This window comes from Aulonocara stuartgranti (assembly GCF_965226115.1).
Source record: "Aulonocara stuartgranti genome assembly, chromosome: 16".
NCBI lineage: Eukaryota > Metazoa > Chordata > Actinopteri > Cichliformes > Cichlidae > Aulonocara > Aulonocara stuartgranti.
The window spans coordinates 12,756,509-12,776,009 of NC_138952.1; the positions used below are offsets into that span (position 1 = coordinate 12,756,509).

The window sequence follows — 19,501 nt, forward strand, 5'->3', positions numbered from 1 at the left end:
AGACATACCACATATTAATACATATTAAACTAGGCATATTTTACATAGCTAATTTAGTATTTAAATATTATAAATAATGAGGTTTAATTTAAATTTAAACTCATGAAAGTTTGCTAGATCACACTGTTGAGCATGCCATTGTTCCAATGCTTGAATAATGTTTTTAAATTCTTTAATCATTTATATCTGTTTCAAATGAAAGGTTTAATATTTTGGGGAAATTCTGCTATGTGTAATTTAAATAGTAAGTTGACCTGCAGGTAAAATTGCAGCTGATATTAATTGATGATTTAATTAAAGATGAAATAGCATTGTATTTTGTTGGATCTTCGGGTTATTATAACCTGAATCAAAGCATAAAAATGCAAATTATGTAAACATACATGAACATATTGAAATTAAAACATTTTTAGATTTTGGCAACTAAATATTACTGCTTAGCAGTTGTGCATAGGGCTCTATGGCTTATCTCACTGTGTACAGATATAGTTTCAGCTAGGATGGGGATAAACTGACAAGTATTTTGGGTGTACTCCTCCATATAGTGGATTTTTGGTACTATATACACATTTCTACATTGACTAAAAGGATCCTGTGATGTATTCTCAGTTTTACCGCATGCTTAGGCGGACAAGGACGAAATGAGGAAGTTCATCAAAGATCTTCAGTCATAGCGTTCATCAGCCAGCATTGATTTCAATCAATCACAGCATTAATACAACAGGCAAAATTAAAAACTACTCCAACTTAAGAAAAAATCCATCTATCTGTCCATCTACTGTATCTATCTGCAAACATATAGATATATGTCTGCTCAAATCAAACAGAATAACTGACATTGTCAGACTTTGTTCCTTTCTTTTAAAGAAGAATGAGGGTATGTAGCCTGAGCAGTCATGTCCAAAAATGATAAATAATGCACTGTTTCACTACATAATTCTTCTAGCTGGCATGAGGAGAAACCCGCTGTTTTTCATTGGAGGAAAAAAAAATAAACCTGGCTAATTGACATGCGTTTTTCATGCTGTGCTAAATGAATAATTTATGGAGGTGAGGAGCAAGCAGGGCTTAGAAGACAGTGCATCACAGTGGGATAAGTCATATAGTAGTTGGAGACAGAGCCATGCATGCCAAGTGTGCACAAAAGATTTGCAAGGGACTCAGTTGTTCTGATTAGATAAATCACAGCAATAGTTTTTTTTTGTTTTGTTTGTTTTTAAAAAAAAAAAAGACATTTTTCTTCTTTAGATTTCTCTTGCATTACATTTTGTAGTTTTAACACACCATTTAGCAAATGCTGACAACTTTTATCTATTAAAATACACATAAGCTCTCCACCCTCACCTCCTCTCTTTCTCTAACACAAATATACAAACTTTCAATCGTATAATACAAATAATGATGTCAAATCAGCCCAGAAAGTCTTCTTAATGCTTTGCAGAGTCTAATTTCTTCAACTGCTCTCTTTTGATGAGTGTTAAATACCATTCTGTCAGCAAGACACCACCCCATTAGCTGTAGTAGCTTTTAAATTCAATTGTGATTGTGCAGCTTAATTGTTTCCCAGGCCATCAAACAGTTCGAGTTGCCATCTGTAAGTACACGATTGTCATAATGTGTTCCCACACTGCGACAGCATAGTCACCTATTGTTTAACAGCCTCTGTTCATCTCATGAGAGTTTAAATCGCTTGCCATGCCTCCAATAATGGATGGACTTTACTAGGACAAAGTCAAAGTTTTTTCTGTTTAGATAGTTAGTTAATCCCCATATACAGCAATTAATCTTAGTTTCACTTTTAACCAACTACAGCACATAAGTCCTGCTTACAATAATGCATCCATCCACTTTCTTCCACTTTACAAATCCAGGGTGATTGGGTGGACTGGAGCCTGTCCTGGCTACCAGTGGTTCTTTACCTGAAGCAACCTCTGACTGACTATAGGGCTGTCAATTCACACCCAGTTCACCCAATTCACACCCAATTATTGGCTCAAGCCAGTAAAACTTACCAATGCATCACTAGTTCTTTTATATAGTTAAAAGGCTCCTTATAAAGACAAACACTTACATAAAATTATTTCAAAATCCATAAAAACAAAAAAGAGAGGACATTTCCAGAAAGAAAACTCACCTGCTTGGTTTAGCCCAGTGATGTTGAACATGACATCACCAGCACCATGAAAGTCAAGAAAAGCTGGACAGGTCACTTCATAAACTGTTGACCTGCGTGGAACCTCAGAACAAGAAAACAGAAGTACGTATAGACAAAGAAACAAACAGGATTTAAACCTGCAAGAAAATAAAAGTAACAGTTGATTGTCTGTTCGCTTTAACGTGCTCAGTTGTTTTGATGTTTTGAATACAGAAAAACCCAGGATAATAAGTGAAGCAATGTTATCTTAGCAATGGCAAGTCCCAGCAAATAAGCACAATTTGTCACACCTATAAGTGTGGTGCAACTAAGTAGTGTAATACTGTCAAGTGATTTCATACAACTAAGGTGTTTTGAGTCGGTTCAGTGTGACTATCTCTTAAATCTTGATTAGCAGAAGGTGTCTGTTGTAAATTGTACATTCTTCTTCATTGTTTTGACATGCACATGTATCGCAAGCCTAAAAAACTAATTACTCTAGCCCTGAATCACATCAGATCCCTGTATTTGTAAGCTTCCCCGATGAGCCCACGTTTAGATTACTTCCTTGTTAACACACAATTAGAAACACTTTGGAAGAGAAACGGCAGTGATGGCAAACTCCCTTTTGTTAATTTTTTTCCCACCTTGCAGGTTTCAAGGGAGGACTTTGAGTTCTTTAACGAGTATGTTTTGCAATCAGTATTACAGAACTTCCTCTAAGCTCAATCACGCCCCTTGTTTAGTGAAAGAGGGTGGCAATTAAATGTCAATGTGGAAGGGTGTTGGTATTCTAGTGGTAGAGAGGAGATTTCCCTGCACAGTCTGTGAAGGTTGTAACTGAGGCTTTGTCTGGAATGTCAAAGACGAGGTGTGTGCTGTTCAACACACACACTCCCCCAAATGTACATGCAACCGTGCAACTCGAGGAAACCTGTGTAGTCTGCTAAAAACTCACAGCCAACCTCTGTAACATGCTCCCAGGGAAGCTCTACTCAAAGTATCATAGGATTATCTTTCCAAGCCTCTAACTATTCTGCACTCAAGCATGGGTTTACTTGTACATTAAGCTGTTACAGTTGTGCAAACTATGGAGGAACTTTCATCCAAAACAAGTGAATGGAAATGTGATTTTAGGAATGAGTAGGTGTCTTAGGGCCAGATATATTAAGCAGAGCAAATTAGCATGAGGTTGCAGTTGCACAAAATTCTGTGGGTAATGTATTAACAATGTATGATTTTACAAAGACTAAACCACTTAATTTTTTCAGGAATTACCAGACCTGATAAGTGAGTAATGCATTAGTGGAGGCTTTATGCATTGGATTCTCTTTGGAAACCATATGAAATTTTAGATCCATGAAGCACCTGAAGGAAAATTAATGTTTTTGAAACAAGGCAGAACTCCTTTAGCAATAGCTGGGGACTGTATGAATGTTAGACGGTAGTTCCCTGGATCTGAAAGCTCAGGAGAAGCACAACATCTATCCAGAGGAAGGTAGTTCTACAGCACACTCTTCTACCAAACAAACCTGGATTGCGTGTGCAACAGGTGACCTATAGGGTTTGTAGAAGAGCAGTTGTTAGATTATTCTGTTATTATATGTTACCTTATATATGTAATCAAAATAGTTGAATTAGAATACTGCTGTAGATCACATTATACCCTTTAATATAGAGTGTGTGAGCTGTATGTAGTTTAGTTCTCGTTATACTTTTGAGTTAACAGAACATATTCACATATTAGTTCATTAGATAAATGTGCATCACTCTGTATCCTTGATCTGCTGGGAATGTGTTACACTGTTTTCTTGACATGCTTAATTGTTTGAATCATGAAGAGAAGATTGTAAGCAGGAGACTCTGTGTCTAAGACAGGGGAGATAGACAGACCACATTCCATACCCCCATCTTACAGAAAGCAGAGAAACAACTGCCGAGGTCATAATTTAGGCGCTGTAACAGAGAAAGAATGTGATGTTTTGGCTTTTACGACTAGCTGGGGGCCACTAGAGAGTATAAAAAGCTGAGCAACCCGTCACCATTTTGAGACATGTGCCTGACCCTCTGGTAGCATCTCTCCCGTCCGGACGTTGTAATGCTCTGACTGTTGAATTGTATGGAAATAAATGATTGTTGATTGAGCATAAATACACCGAGTATTGTCCTTCCTTCAGCCCAAAGATTCAAAGAATTGGGAGATTTCAACACAGTACAAAACATTGTATGTTTTACTTTTACTGCACTAAGAGTGTAAATGTACACACCATCCTTTTAAATTTTTCGTTTTTCTTGTGTGTCTTTAGGGTGGAGGTATTTTTTTTAGTCAATATTACATCTGGTGTCACATAAGGTACACTGTGTAAAATCTCACCACTAGATGTCAGTAGTTCGCAGACTGCGATGAACTGAATTCTATTTTGTTTTTTTTTTAACCCCTCCCAACTATAGGACAAACAACCAGTGTTACAAACTTAGCGACTTTGTCGCTATATTTAGCGAGTTTTCAGACCCCTTAGTCGCTAAAAAAAAGACGTGAAAGCGCGTATCGCTTTTACTCTCAACAAGCAGCAGGTGCTGTAACGCAGTCAGTTCTTCTTTTACTCATATGCTGTTTTGTGGATCACAACGTTTAAAACTACTTATAAACACACACACAAAGTAACTCCACCAGAGTGCCTATTTCGGGTCACTTTTGCCGGTCCAAGCCCGGGTAAAGGAGCAGGTTTGTGTAATTGTGACATTAAAAAAAAACAATAATTGCTAAAAGAAATTTAATATTGTGGCATGCAGAGGAATCTTTACAAAGAAGCTCACAGAGAGAGATTGTTATTCAACCCCAAGCTGGTAGGGGGAGCTCTTTATTACAACACACACTGATGCTACACTGTGCTTCGAGGGTCATCAACAGCATAACAGAACTCACCCATGGTTGCATTCATTCTATAAAACAACAACTGTAAGTGCCTTTGAACCGCAGTACAAACACAACATTCAAGATAACAGTTAAAAGCAGTGTAACCATAAACAACAAAACAAGAACATCCAAACAGCAGTCCCAAGGCATGATGGGAGAGAACTAGCCGCTCCCCCAACATGCCACACAGCCCCCACCTGAGTGGTTAGCTGTCCCCAGCAACCGGCATGTCCATAGCAAAGTCTCTGAGGTGTTGGGGAAGGCGACGGCTTCGTTGAGGACGTTCCGTGGGTCCCCCAGCTGCCTCCGAGGCCAGGTTGGGGGCCTGCAGTTGAAGCTGGGACCCTGACGTCTCCCTGGATGGACTCAAGGGCTGATAGGGTGCCAGGCGATCGTGATGGAGTACGACCACCCTGTTCCGTTTGACCAGCCGCACCCTGTAGACCACGTCAGACAGCCTCTCAAGAACAGTGCAGGGTCCAACCCACTGGCTCATTAGTTTGGGAGAAAGCCCTTTCTTCCTCTCCGGGCTGTAGACCCACACATGCTGACTGGGCGAAAGTCCTTCCCCCTTGCAGCGGGTATCATAAGCTCGCTTTTGCCGGGAGCCTGCATCTCGGAGAGCCTGCCTGGTCAACTGATGCACCTCTCGGAGTCGGGCGAGTAGGTTGTGGAGGTAGTCCAACCCGGGATCCCCGCACACTTCCTGCCTGGGGGGAGATCCAAACACCAAGTCCACTGGGGTACGAAGCTCATGACCAAACATCAAGGCCGCTGGAGTGCACTTAGTAGACTCCTGGACTGCAGAACGGTAGGCCATTAGGACCAGGGGAAGGTGTTGATCCCAGTCACGCTGCTGGTGGGAGGTCAGGATAGCAAGCTGGGTGGCCAGGGTGCGGTTGAAGCGTTCCACCAACCCATCGCTTTGGGGGTGCAGTGGCGTCGTCCGGGTCTTCCTGATACCCAGCCGCTGACAGACCTCCTTGAACACCGCAGCCTCAAAATTCCGGCCCTGGCCGCTGTGCAGTTCCTCTGGTACCCCGAACCGGCAGAACATCTCGTTGACCAGACGCTCAGCAGTGGTAACAGCACTCTGGTCAGGGACTGCATAGGCCTCAGGCCACTTAGTGAAGTAGTCCATGGCAACCAGGACGTAGCGGTTCCCCTGGTCAGTGGTGGGGAAGGGTCCCAGGATGTCCACACCAACCCGCTCAATGGGAGCCCCCACCTGATACTGCTGCAAGGGGGCATGAGAGCGTTGGGAAGGCCCTTTCTGAGCCGTGCAGGCATCACACCGATGGACATGGAGCTCTACGTCCTGGCGACACCCGGGCCAGTAGAACCGAGACCGGAGTCGCCGCAGAGTCTTGGTAACTCCAAAGTGTCCTGCCCCCGCTGCACCATGAACCAGCTGGAGCACCCTGGACCGCAACTGTTGAGGTACCACGAGCTGGAAGACCTCTCGGTGATCCCCGGGAGCCTGCCAGCGGCGATAGAGGAGGCCGTTTCGGTTTGTGAGGTTGGCCCATTGGGAGTAGAGAGCCTTGGTCTCGAGGTCCAGTGCAGATACCTCTGGCCATGATGGTCTCTGACCGGCTCCAATCCAACACTGAACCTGGGAAAGGGCAGGGTCCTGGTTCTGGTCGTGTTGCAGCTGTTAGGGATCCATGGCCTCCAGACCCTCAGTATCCCCTGCGGCGGACTGAACCTGAAGACTGCTACAATGCCCACCTGGAACAGAGTCATTCTCAGGGCCGCCCTGTGGTGACGCGATCACTGAAGTCATGCCCTCCCGGTCCTCCAAGCGTTGGCAGTGTACCTGCACTGTTTTTCCTCACAAGGGCGTCGGGAGAGGGCATCTGCATTGGTGTGGAGACGTCCCGCCCGGTGACGGACCTCAAAGTGGTAATCTTGCAACGTCTCCAACCACCGGGCTAGCTGTCCCTCCGGTTCTTTAAAGCTGAGCAGCCAAGTGAGGGACGCATGGTCTGTGCGCAGGAGGAACTTCTTCCCGTAGAGGTAGGGTCTGAAATGGCGGAGACCCAGGATGATGGCCAGCAGCTCTCGACGGGTGACACAATAGTTCCTCTCCGGTCTGCTGAGGGAATGGCTGTAGTAGGAGATGACCCGTTCCCCCTCAGGGCCTTCCTGCGACAGTACAGCCCCCACCCCTGTGTTGCTGGCATCGGTGTCCACGACAAAAGGGAGCTGCAGGTCTGGGTAGGCTAGCACCGGTGCCTCAACCAGTGCAGATCGGAGCCGATCAAATGCCACGGCACTGTCCTGACTCCAATGGAACTCCCGGCCCTTCTGTGTGAGCCAGTGCAGGGGGCTTGCAATGGTAGCAAAGTCCTTGACGAAACGCCGGTAGTATGATGCCAGGCCAAGGAAACTCCGCAACTCAGCGGTGTTGCCCGGAATGGGCCAGTCTTTCACAGCGGCCACCTTCGCAGGGTCAGTGGAAACCCCTGCTCCGCTCACAACGTGACCCAAGAAGGTCGTCTCCTTTCGGAAGAGATGGCACTTTTTGGGGTGGAGGCGAAGGCCAGCCTGGCGGATAGCGTGGAAAACAGCAGTCAGGTTAGCCAAGGCTTTCTCGAAGTCTGTCGCGTGGACGAGGAGGTCATCCAGGTAGACCACACAGCGGTCGCGGGGGATGTCAGCCAGAACCCTCTCCATTAGGCGCTCGAATGTGGCTGGGGCATTGCAGAGGCCGAAGGGCATCACCTTAAACTGCCACAGTCCCTGGCCAATGGAGAAAGCAGTCTTTGGGCGGGCCTCTGGTGTCAGCTCCACCTGCCAGTAGCCACTGCGCAAATCGAGGGAACTGAACCAGCAGGACCCAGCAATGTCGTCGAGGGCATCGTCAATCCGAGGCAATGGGTAGGAGTCCTTGTGTGTGATGCTGTTGAGTAGACGATAGTCGACACAAAACCGCCAGGTACCATCCTTTTTCCGAACCAGTACAGCCGGGGCTGCCCAGGGGCTGTTTGAGGGTTCGATGATGCCCGCCTCTGCCATTTCCCTGATCTTCTGCTCTGCTGCGGCACGCTTGGCAAGGGGAAGGCGACGAGGGCGGAGGCGGATGGGCCGTGCATCCCCAGTGTCAATGTCGTGTTGTACCAGGCTGGTTTGCATGCAGTCCTCATCCTTGGCTGCAAAGATGTCGGCAAACAAGTCTAGTATCTCTCGCAGCTGCCGTCGCTGATCAGCCTGGAGACCCTCGCAGCTCCTCTGGTGTAGGTCCTCGACAGCTTGCTTGGTCTCTGCAGACAGTTGCGGTACTGCTGGTGAAGGGGAGGCCCCTTCCCCCGCCAGCGGTGACAGGTCCTCAGGCTTCCTGACGCTGGCTGAAAAAGTGGAGGCAGGCAGCGGGACTTCCATTGTGGTGTGGAGCTTCACAGCCTCCGTGCCCAGGTAAAGGATTGCTTGGGACACATCCACTGTGGCCTCCCATTTGGCTAGCAGGTCCAGGCCAATGATGCATTGGTCCTGGATGCTGGCTAGCCAGAACTGGTGGTCCACGGTGCAGTTAGCAACAGTCACCGGGAGGGATCTTTCCCCCTTAACTTTGGCACGCTCCCCCGTGACTGTGGTGATGTGGAGCTGAGTAGGCTGCCAACCCTGCGGTATTGGGCCATCAGAACCAGGGAGGACTCCAGCCTGTACTAAGGAGAGCGTGGATCCAGTGTCTATCAGGGCTCTACAGGTGGTGCCGGCAAGGTCACAGTCCAGATACAGTCCCCGTGTCTGGCCGAGCCGGCCAACCCGCAAGTGTGATTCGGAGGACAGAGTGGTGGCAGGGGGCAGTTCCTCCGTTGTGCCACCCCGCCTTAGTTTAACGGCTGCTGGGGTGCCAAGCTTTGTGGGCTTGGTGCTGGACAGTAGCGTGCGATGTGGCCTGGTTCTCCGCACCAATGGCAGTTACCCCTGGATTGGCCTCCTGCTCGCCTATTCCCTCGCCGAGATCGCCAGGGTGGTGTGTTGGTGGTTTGGCAGGCCTCCTCCTCCTGGTCGCTCCTTTCGTAGTCCGTTTGGCGCACTTGGTGACTTATGCCAGGGCTGCGTGCACCTGGGCTGAGCACATGCTCCACTCTTTCGGCCTCAGTTAGAGCTGCCGCCAGGGTTTCTGGTGCATGCAGACGGATGTGCTCTTGTAGTCTGTTTGGCTGGAGACCCCGGACAAAAGCCTGGAGAGCAAGCTCTTCTTGTGCTGCAGCATCAAAAGCAGGGTACCCTCTACGTGCATAAAGACGTAGGTCAGCAGCATAGGCACCCAGACTCTCCTCTTGTCTCCGTGGGCGGCTAGCAAGTTTATCTCGGGCATCATCTGCATGTGTACGGAGGCCAAACCTGCTCTGCATTGCTCTGGCAACAGCAGGCCAACTTAAACGCTCTTCTGGCTGAAGATCTGTGAGTATCTGCAGGGCCCTGCCTTCCAAGGCGAGGGCAACTTGGACAGCTGTCTCCTCTGTTGACCAACCGTTTAGCTGAGCAGCCAGCTGTACCTGGATAAGGTAGGTCTCTGGAGGTGCCTCCCCATTATAGCGTGGCAGCTTCATGCTCCCCCGGACAGGAGCCCCTGATGGCAGTGGCGGCTGCACTTGGTCCTGGAGACAGTTGGCGTTGTCCCCCTCGGCTGCCAACGATGAGGGTGTGCTGCTCCCAGGCATCACCCTGAGTGGAGGCTGGCTGGTCGCTCGTGGTCTTGGAGCCTGCAGCATGCCTTGGCGGCTCCGACAGCTCCCCAGTGGGCGGGGGTGTGAGGCTCCATCTGGTAAGCCCCACAGATCTTCCCCTGGCTGGCTTGCTGCTGCCCGGGGCTCTCCCCACTTCTTCGATTGTGCTCCATTCACTGCTTCCAGGTGAGTGATAAGCTCCTCAATCTTCCTCAGCTCCTCTTCCTCTTTCAGAATAGTGGCCATGCTCTTGGAATCCCACTTCTGACACCAATGTGGCATGCAGAGGAATCTTTACAAAGAAGCTCACAGAGATTGTTATTCAACCCCAAGCTGGTAGGGGGAGCTCTTTATTACAACACACACTGATGCTACACTGTGCTTCGAGGGTCATCAACAGCATAACAGAACTCACCCATGGTTGCATTCATTCTATAAAACAACAACTGTAAGTGCCTTTGAACCGCAGTACAAACACAACATTCAAGATAACAGTTAAAAGCAGTGTAACCATAAACAACAAAACAAGAACATCCAAACAGCAGTCCCAAGGCATGATGGGAGAGAACTAGCCGCTCCCCCAACACGCCACAATATGTAGTTCTAAATAAACTCTAAATGCATTTAGGACGTTTTTTACTCACTTTATGTCTCTTCCAAGATGTTATTTCTCTCTCCAACAACATAGGTTACAATTAGATTAGCATGACCAATTATGCAAATTAGGCGATGATGTCATTTAGCGACTTCTAGCGACTTTTAGGACAACCAATAGCGATAGATAAACATTAAACTAATTTAATAAAGAAACAATATATTTGACAATAAGAAAAATATATTTAAAGTAGTGACTGCAAAGTAAACTAAAGTGAAGCAACTAGTGGTGAGGTGTGGAGCTTACTATGTGTGGCTTGCCACCACAGCTGACATAAGTGAGACTTTCTAACATTAGACTTAGAGACTTAGACTTAGAGCTTTTTATTGTCATTGTGCGGTTTCTTGCACAGCGAAATTGGGTAGCTGGACCACAAAGGTGCAAAGTAAAGAAAAGAAAACAATATACAAGGAGGGGGGGGGAAGCAATATATATTAACTGATATAGCTCATAACCACCTGTTGTTGTTTAGTCAGCTTACTGGAGATGGGAAGGTTTTATGTCTATTAATATAGGACAATATTGGCTATAATATTGTTTATGGAAGTTTTCGTGTGTTAGAGCCTTCATTTTGAGTTGTGCATTGAGTATCTGCAATGCTTCACTTGTTCCACATTTTGTCATGTTACAACCTTAGGTGTTTCTACAACTTGATTGGAGTCCCTCTGTGGTAAATTTATGTATGAGTGTATTTTTTATCTATATCTATAAATAATGTGTGTATATAATATGGATACCTATCTATTTTTAATTTATATAGATAGACAGATATAGTGCAGCACATGCTTTTTTTTTTTCCACTGTTTTTTTTTTTTTACCACTGTAGGCTGAAAAATTAAGTATAAAAAATATATTGGCTTTCTGAAATACAGAACACAAGACACTTTTTGGGATTCTCTCTCTCCTGCTGATGCTCCACATTAAGTTAATGTCACCTAATTTCTGCTCCATTACATCAAAATGCCCTTATCATTAAGGAGCAGAAATATCTCGAGTTCAGCTCTAAATAGTCAGGATAATGAGTAAAGTTTTGGCACTGTTTTGTACATCCACCAATGTCAACTGAGTGCTTGTCCTGACAACATCTTCTCCTGGAATTTCAAATTAATCAACACTCCTAGCAGCAACCATCCCAGCTACATATTTATGTTTGTGTGATTCATATAAGCCAGGGTTGTCCTTTGTCTCCACTCATGTTTCTAATACTGATGTACAAAATTTCAAGGCAAAAGGCAAGAGGGTAACTTTTTGGGTATAGCACCTCCAAGTCTAAGGCCATGGCTCCATGTACCTGTGGCAGCTGTATCATCCATGTTTTTGATCAGGGCAAAGTTAAGTTTAGGTAAGAATTAGTCTATTTAAGCCCTGCATATTATTATCACATGGCAGATGATCCGAAGCCAAAAAATGTAGTCTGATTAGATTTTGTATAAGTTAGTGCTTTATAGTTGAAGAAGGTTAGCAAAGTCAGACTCGAAACAGAGACTGACACAACAAAAGCAAATTTTACAAAACAGAATCACTTTAGCTACATTTCCTGAGGAACCATAGGGCTTTATTAGTCTCAAAGCACCTCATCTTCTGCCAGTTTGCCTTTAGTGACACAGACACATGGCCCAGGCAAAAAAAGGCCTCACAAACAGAATCAAAAAGACCTTTCATGAAAATGACACATTTTGTTGGATTATTATCCTCATCAAAAGCTCTGCCACCAGCTGGGTCTCTGTTTTATCCTTGCTTTCTTTCTGTGGCCCTGGGGTACAGATCTGCACAGATGAGTGCTGGATGGGTCCTGTAAAGTGTGGGACTTTAAAACAAGCTACATGAATAGAGCTGGTACATTCACAGCTAATTAGAGAAGTGTAGGAACAATGGCTCAGTGCTGCTCATATCACCAAACGGCTCCCACTGAGACACTCTTCATAGACATATGGAGGAAAACTTCTAACTTATCAGGGAACTATAGAAGTTCAACTGACATTGCATAATTAGTAATAGCAACAACACTGTAAAACACTTGAAGTCATTTAGTAGATGTTATATTAGTGAATAAGCAAAAGTCTGAATATGAACCATTGATTATTAAGTCACGTCATACCAGAGGATGACTGAGTGTTGCATAAGAAGGAAACTTGCGCAGCTCATTTTAAACCCTGCAAAATTCTTGTATGAAACCAGAGAGATGAACCCATTTAAAGATGAGTGTAGGTCTCTTCAGTGTTTTCACAACAACACAACATAAAACATTTAACTTTGGCTATGTTGCATAACTGGTTTTCTTTAAGCTCATTAGATATGAATCTAGGCCATGTAAATATTTCACCATAGGCTACTGTTAAGTCTGATCCCTAGCCTCTCCTCTGTTTTCTGAGGCACACTGAGAGTATCCCTCAACCTCTTTTGATGAAGCTTGCAGTCTGCAGTCTAAAAACCCAAGCTGTTGCCATTTTTAAATCAGATCATGTTAAGCATCTTTAACACTAGCATCCCCAGGATGCTTGGAACTATGGCACGAAACTGCTTCCAAAACATCATGCAACACCTACGCTTTGATGACAAGTCCACCCGCTGTGATCGAGCAAAGACTGACAAGTTTGCTGCAATTTCCAGTGTGTGGGGATCATTTGTCACCAACTGCATCACGTGCTACAACCCTGGTCTACATATCACCATTGATGAACAGCTTTTCCCATCAAAGACTCGGTGCTGTTTCCTGCAGTATATTGCAAGTAAACCGGACAAGTTTGGGATCAAGTTTTGGGTGGCTTGCGACCTAAAATCCAAGTACATTTGCAATGTCTTCCCATATCTTGGCAAGGACCCCAGTCGTCCCACTGGGGAGAGACTTTCTGAAAATGTAGTAATGAGGCTGATGGAACCATTCCTAGACAAGGGCAGAAATGTTACCACGGACAATTTTTTCACATCGCTTTCACTTGCGCAAAAACTTCTTGGACGGAAAACCACCAACCTCGGCACAGTCAACAAGATTCGCAGGGAAATTCCTCAATCCACTAGACAGACAGATCGCAATGAATTCACCACTCAGGTATGTTGCAGGTCTTTTGTGGTTCTATGTTTATGTGTTTCATTGTGTGTAAAAGGGCTATGAAAATAACAATTTATCTTATTTCTTAGGTGTTTTCAACCTCTGCTGCCACGCTGACGGCGTATGCGGCCAAACGGAAGAAGACAGTCTATATTCTTAGCAGCATGCACAGCGTGGTTCAGACTGATAACACCACCAAAAGGAAGCCAAACACTGTCACCCTTTACAACAAAACAAAGTGTGGCGTGGATGTGATGGACCAGATGGTTCGGGAGTACACTGTCCGCAAAGGAACACGGCGCTGGCCAGTCACCGTGTTTTATAACATGATTGACATGGCAGCACTGAATGCACATGTGCTGTATCAAGCATGCACCGGGACGAAGGAAAGACGGGTGGACTTCCTGGTGGCGCTTGCAACAGAGTTGGCTCACTCTCATGTAGCTGCGAAGAAGGCAAGAAAAGATCAGTTGCTTCGGGCAGAACCCTCCACACCGAGCCCTGGAAAAAGGGCCACGTGTCAGGTCAAACACAGATGCAAAAAAAATCAGGCCACTGTGCGATGTGTTCACTGCTACAGGTACACATGTGGTAAATGCAGACGACAGATACCGTGGCAGTGCCAGGATTGTGAGTGATTGCTGAAAATGTTGAAATGTACTCACTCACTTTTTATCATTATTTGTAAATATGTGTACAAATGGTTGGTTTTTTGTACTGTTTTCATCAATAAATGTCAGCAACAAAGGACATACAAAGGACATGTGTTGATTTCTCCCTAAGATGGCAAACTGAAACACTCCACTCCCAAACCCCCTCAATCACTCACCACCACTCCCCTCCCTCCAGAATTCCTAGGTAACGACCTAATATACATATGAATGACTCCAGCATTTGACTGACTGCTCTCCGGCTTTTAAAGGTAGAAATGCAAAATGATGACTCCGCGGGGGTCTAAGGTAGAAAACCAAAATGACTGCTCTCCGGGGGTCTAAGTGTTAAAGTTTATTATAGCTGATTTGCAACGTTTTCTGATTTATTTTTTCTCTTTTGGCTCCTTAGCAGTCTCAGCACATGACAGCCACAGTATTTTCTTGTACTAAGCTAACTAAATGATGAGAGAGGTCTGCTCTGTGATCCGATGCCTGGCAGCTTGTGTCAGCCATTTTCAATTTGACACTACCTGGCAAAGGGGAACAATAACATCTACTACAGCAAGGGTATGAGGTGGTGGTTGGGTGATAAGTTACTAATGGTTGAAAGAAGGAGTATAATATCACTTATTGATTAGCTCTCAATACAGATGATTGCATCCTTTAATTATGTTTCAGAGGCAGCCCACCATGTTCCTAGTTTAGATGTGGGAAGATCATATGATCACATGTGATACTGTGTGAGTGGATGCAGATGCAGACAAATCTTCTAGCTATAAAATAATAAAGCAACTGAAATCCAGGCTGGAGGTAAGCCAGAAAGTAAAGCCAATTCTTAGTCAGTACACATAAGCCAGACTGTTGAATTTTGGATGAGTTGTAACTGCAGTGAGTTTCCTGGATAATGGCAGTTTTGAGTTATAGTCATGTGGTCAATTCTAGGTAATGTCTCTACTTAGAGTTTCTAAGAATTGGTTTAACATGACTAGTGTTACAGTTTCACATAGAACTCTCACTGGACAACTCTTACCATTAGAGTTATACCATCAATTCAAGTCATAAATAAAACTAAGATTTGAAGCTCAATTGCTAAGTATAACCACATTACTGTGCTATGAAGGTACTAGCAGATTCAGAACACTGGATGGAATCATTCAAAAGGTATTCAAAATAAAATAAATATATATATATATATATATTTTTTATTTTTATTTTTATTATATATATTTTTTTAATTTAAAAAAAACAAAAACACCCAGCACACCCCTGCGGGCGGTTTATCCTTCAAGCTCGGGTCCTCTACCAGAGGCCTGGGAGCTTGAGGGTCCTGCGCAGTATCTTAGCTGTTCCCAGGACTGCGCTCTTCTGGGGCCTGTTCTTCGTACTGCGCTAAGTGAGTTAGCTGGATGAGATTGTTGACGATTTCGCGTGATCCTGGATCGTTCGGTTCCCCGAAGCCCATCCGGGACTTGCTGTCATAGCAACAGAGCCGTAAGCGTAAACCTGCTCGGGAGCAGGTTTACTTTATGTAAACAGGATTAGATCGCGGCCACGCAGGTATGCCCGCGTCATTCATACGAAAGCAACAGCGATATTCCACCACTGTTTCACCATAAATAAATAACATCAATGTAACTAAAGACAATGCAGCACCTGATCCATTTATTGATTTCACACAGGTCATTTCCTAAAAAAGGGAAATGTACTATTAACATTCTATTACATGTATGTGATTATTACAGATTTAATTCATATTTCAGCGTAGCAATTGTAAATTACTTCGTGTAATCAAGATGAGAGACCACGGCTATAAAAGCGAAGGTGGATTTGGGAAGTCTGTCGCAGCCATGTCCTGTCCGTATACGCGAGCCACCCATTGCGGAAGGTGCAAGATTGATAAGGAGAGTCCTCAGAATTCAGCGTATATTGCGGGACAGACAGGATCCTTTAGCTCAGCGCGACAGTGTGCTCATAGAGAGATATCGATTTTCCCGTGAGGGTATTATTTACTTAACCAACTTGTTGATGAGGGGGTGCAGGACCACCACCTGTCTTTTTTTGCGCTGCCCTTTTCTTGGTTGCTGTTATAAACAAACAGATTATTCCAGGGTCTCTTTCCAAGAGACTAAAAGCAATATAAGTGATAAATATTACCATTCTGTAGAACATTCTTATATTTCACTTTTACCTGTTCCCATGTTCTAGTGGGTCCTGTCGTGGCTCTAATGTGAAAGAGGATAAAATATAACATATTATAATATAATGTAATATAATATTGGATAATATAGTGTAATATAATAAATCTACCCTACCGCCTACTGGTGTTGGCCAGAGGGGCCGATGGCGCAATATGGCAGCCTGGCTTCTGTCAGTCTGCCCCAGGGCAGCTGTGGCTACAACTGTAGCTGCCTCCACCAGTGTGTGAATGTGAGAGTGAATGAATAGTGGCATTGTAAAGCGCTTTGGGTGCCTTGAAAAGCGCTATATAAATCCACTCCATTATTATTGTTATTATTGAATTACTTACGAGTTTGATTTGTCAGCAACTTTCTGCCAGCCCTCTCTCCTTGCTTTTGCAGCCTTTGCAGTGTTCCCTTGCGTTTTAATTAAACTCTGAAACTCCTGAAATCCCTCACTCAAGAGTTCTTGCTCTGCTGCCGAAAAATACCAAGCGCGCTCCTTCGACATTTTCGCCGACCAATCAAAGGGTTGCCGATCAATGTTTCTACTATCGATGCGTAGCCCCTGTTGGGCCACCCAGTGATCTCACATTACTTCATCCAGCTATACTAATCGTCAACAACAGGTGTGTTCGGGGAACCGGAATAGCGAGCTCAGAGTTAGCGCGATGATTTGGTCTTGGATGTTTCATTTGATCTTGGATGTAGTAAGCGACGTACGAAGCACAGGGCCCAGGACAGAGATCTCCGATGTTATTCCCGGGATCTGCTGGAGCCACTCGCCTAGCTTGGGAGTCACCGCACCTAGTGCTCCGATTACCACGGGGACCACAGTTACCTTCACCCTCCACATCCTCTCTCGAGCCCACTATGTCCGGTTGACAGAGAGAGAGAGAGAGAGAGAGAGAGAGAGAGAGAGAGAGAGAGAGAGAGAGAGAGAGATCTAGATCTATATATAGATATCTAGTAGGGGTGCAACGATACACAAAATTCACGGTTCGGTTCGATACTTTGGTGTCACGGTTCGATATTTTTACGATACAAAAAAATGTTCATGCATTTTTTATTTGTCATTTATTAAAATTATAAATATATATTTTAACTCAAAAGTACAGTTTTTAAATTTAACCCTAACCCTTGTGCGTGTTTTTTATTTTGACAGCGAATGCGCACCTGTGGACCACTTATGTGCAGCCCTGGTTATTTAGCTCGTCATATTGCAGCCACAGAAATTCTTTTGTCCATGAAACCATAAAGCTGCACTTTCTTTTTGCCTTATAGTCTGATTTGTCATAACTTCTCCGTTTTGTGGTAAGCTTTTCTTTGGCTGTCACTTCTTCACCCTGACCTCTCTTATTTGGCTCAGCAGAACTAAAATATATATCTGTCTGTGAAGGTTCTCAGTCATCCAGGTCATCGTAGTCAAATATATATCCTGCTGCTTTTACACACGCACTCACATAAGCTCAGCGATTCTTTGCGCGATCAACCTCTCACATGTTTAAGCTTGCTGTGGGAGATTTCACTTGTCATGTTTGCATAGTAAGCTAACGATTAATAAGACGATGTCAGAGGAATTGGTGCACAAATTATCATCACTCACAGATCAGTGCTGTCGCTCTCTATACACAGTTCGCACGATTGCAAAGTGAAAGCAAAAAAACAAGCGCAAATTCAAACGCGATTTCAATATGTCACATATTGACAGTGGCTCACCCAATGACATAATTACCCAGCTACATTTCTGAAAGAATGCAAAAGCATTGACATATATTTTTCCTTCCTACAATAGCCCGACGGGCAGGGAAGAGATAGATTTTGGTAGCCCGACTGAAAAAAATCGCTAGCCCCAGGACGCGGGGCTAGCGATATTGCAAGCCCTGTATCTGATTGAGGAATCATGCATCTTTGGAAAAGAGAGTTTATTACAGAGAAATGTCTCTTTCCAAAATAAAAGCTATACTATCCGCTTCTTCTGGGCTATATTCTCAGCAGCATATTAAACATATAAGGAGAATCATGTGCTAACAGCTGTCTAAATGACTCGGCTAAAGTTAGTATGTTGCAAGGAGAGCTTAACTTCTGTCTCGCTAGCTTGCCCTGCGCTCTTCCTTCTGACGATGCAGTCTGCGCTCAGTGGATCTGCGCTCGACAGTGCAGCCTAGGCGGAGTAGTCGAACGCAGATTCACTGAGCGCTCAACACAGACAGCATCGTCAGAAGGAAAGTTGATAAAATAAATTACAAATGTTGTATTGTTCGATACATATGCGTACCGAACCGAAAGCACTGTATCGAACGGTTCAATATCGATACGAATATCGTTGCACCCCTAATATCTGTGTGTGTGTGTGTGTGTGTGTGTGTGTGTGTGTGTGTGTGTGTGTGTGTGTGTGTGTGTGTGTGTGTGTGTGTGTGTGTGTGTGTGTGTGTGTGTGTGTGTGTGTGTGTGTGTGTGTGTGTGTGTGTCCATCCACTACACTATCCAGCAGCTGGATAGCGTAGTGGTTAGACTACACGCCTTTGGAACAGAGGATCGCAAGTTCGATTCCTGCCTGGGGCGTCTGTATCCAGTAAGGGTCCTAAGGCTAGACCCCCTATGCTAAGCGAGCCTACCGCAGACATGAGCAAGACAAATAAATATGAAGGCATGCCGGCTCGGACGTCGCCCGGATCAACAAGGTCCGCGTCAGGTGTTGAGGAACCAGGGCACCCTGACGAAAAGTGGGCTACTGGAACAAGAAGGCACCTGGGTCTGGGTGCAGTTCCCCCCTCCAGGGGCAAGGGTACCTAGACCCGGTTTGTAGAGTACGCTTGGGGAGTGTGATCGTGTGTACAGCGTCTCTTTATGTCTGTCTCCACGTTGGTTGAGTGTGGAGTGAGTGCATATGAGAGCAGGGGGGGGGGGAATGGATGTCTGTGTCTATATGTCAGGTTGGGTATCAGACGCCACCTCTCTGGGGACACCTCAGGCCCTCCAAGTTTTGGAGGCCTATCTCCGCCCACCACCACTTCCCCTGCCAGTGGTGGACTCCCTCAGGTGTCGGTGCGTTGGTGGTTCTTTGTGTCTGGGGGTGGGCGTCCAGGTACACACCGGCTCACTCCTTGGCGGCCGCTTATCGGGGCCTGGAGCCTGGGGCTCGCTTGGGCCCCTTCATGGCCAAGCTTGAAACCTGGATCCCCCGTAGCCGGTTACCAAGATTACGTGAAGTACCCTCAGAAGGTCTGCTAGATG

The 19,501-nt window shown here is 45.3% G+C and overlaps 1 protein-coding gene across 1 annotated transcript; it reads left to right on the forward strand.

Moving 5' to 3' along the window:
• The first annotated feature begins 12,915 nt into the window (after positions 1 to 12,915).
• LOC309690195 (piggyBac transposable element-derived protein 4-like) lies at positions 12,916 to 14,232 on the forward strand. Its single transcript, XM_082507122.1, has 2 exons — positions 12,916 to 13,434; positions 13,524 to 14,232. Exons 1-2 carry the CDS (start codon positions 12,919 to 12,921, stop codon positions 14,070 to 14,072), a joined length of 1,065 nt encoding a protein of 354 aa, XP_082363248.1. The 5' UTR covers positions 12,916 to 12,918; the 3' UTR covers positions 14,073 to 14,232.
• Positions 14,233 to 19,501: the final 5,269 nt, after the last annotated feature.

Bases quoted from the DNA above. Each gene is read 5' to 3' on its own strand.
- LOC309690195 (XM_082507122.1), top strand. From the start codon at position 12,919: ATGCAACACCTACGCTTTGATGACAAGTCCACCCGCTGTGATCGAGCA. The intron at 13,435-13,523 runs GTATGTTGCAGG...CTTATTTCTTAG, and splicing joins GCAATGAATTCACCACTCAG to GTGTTTTCAACCTCTGCTGC.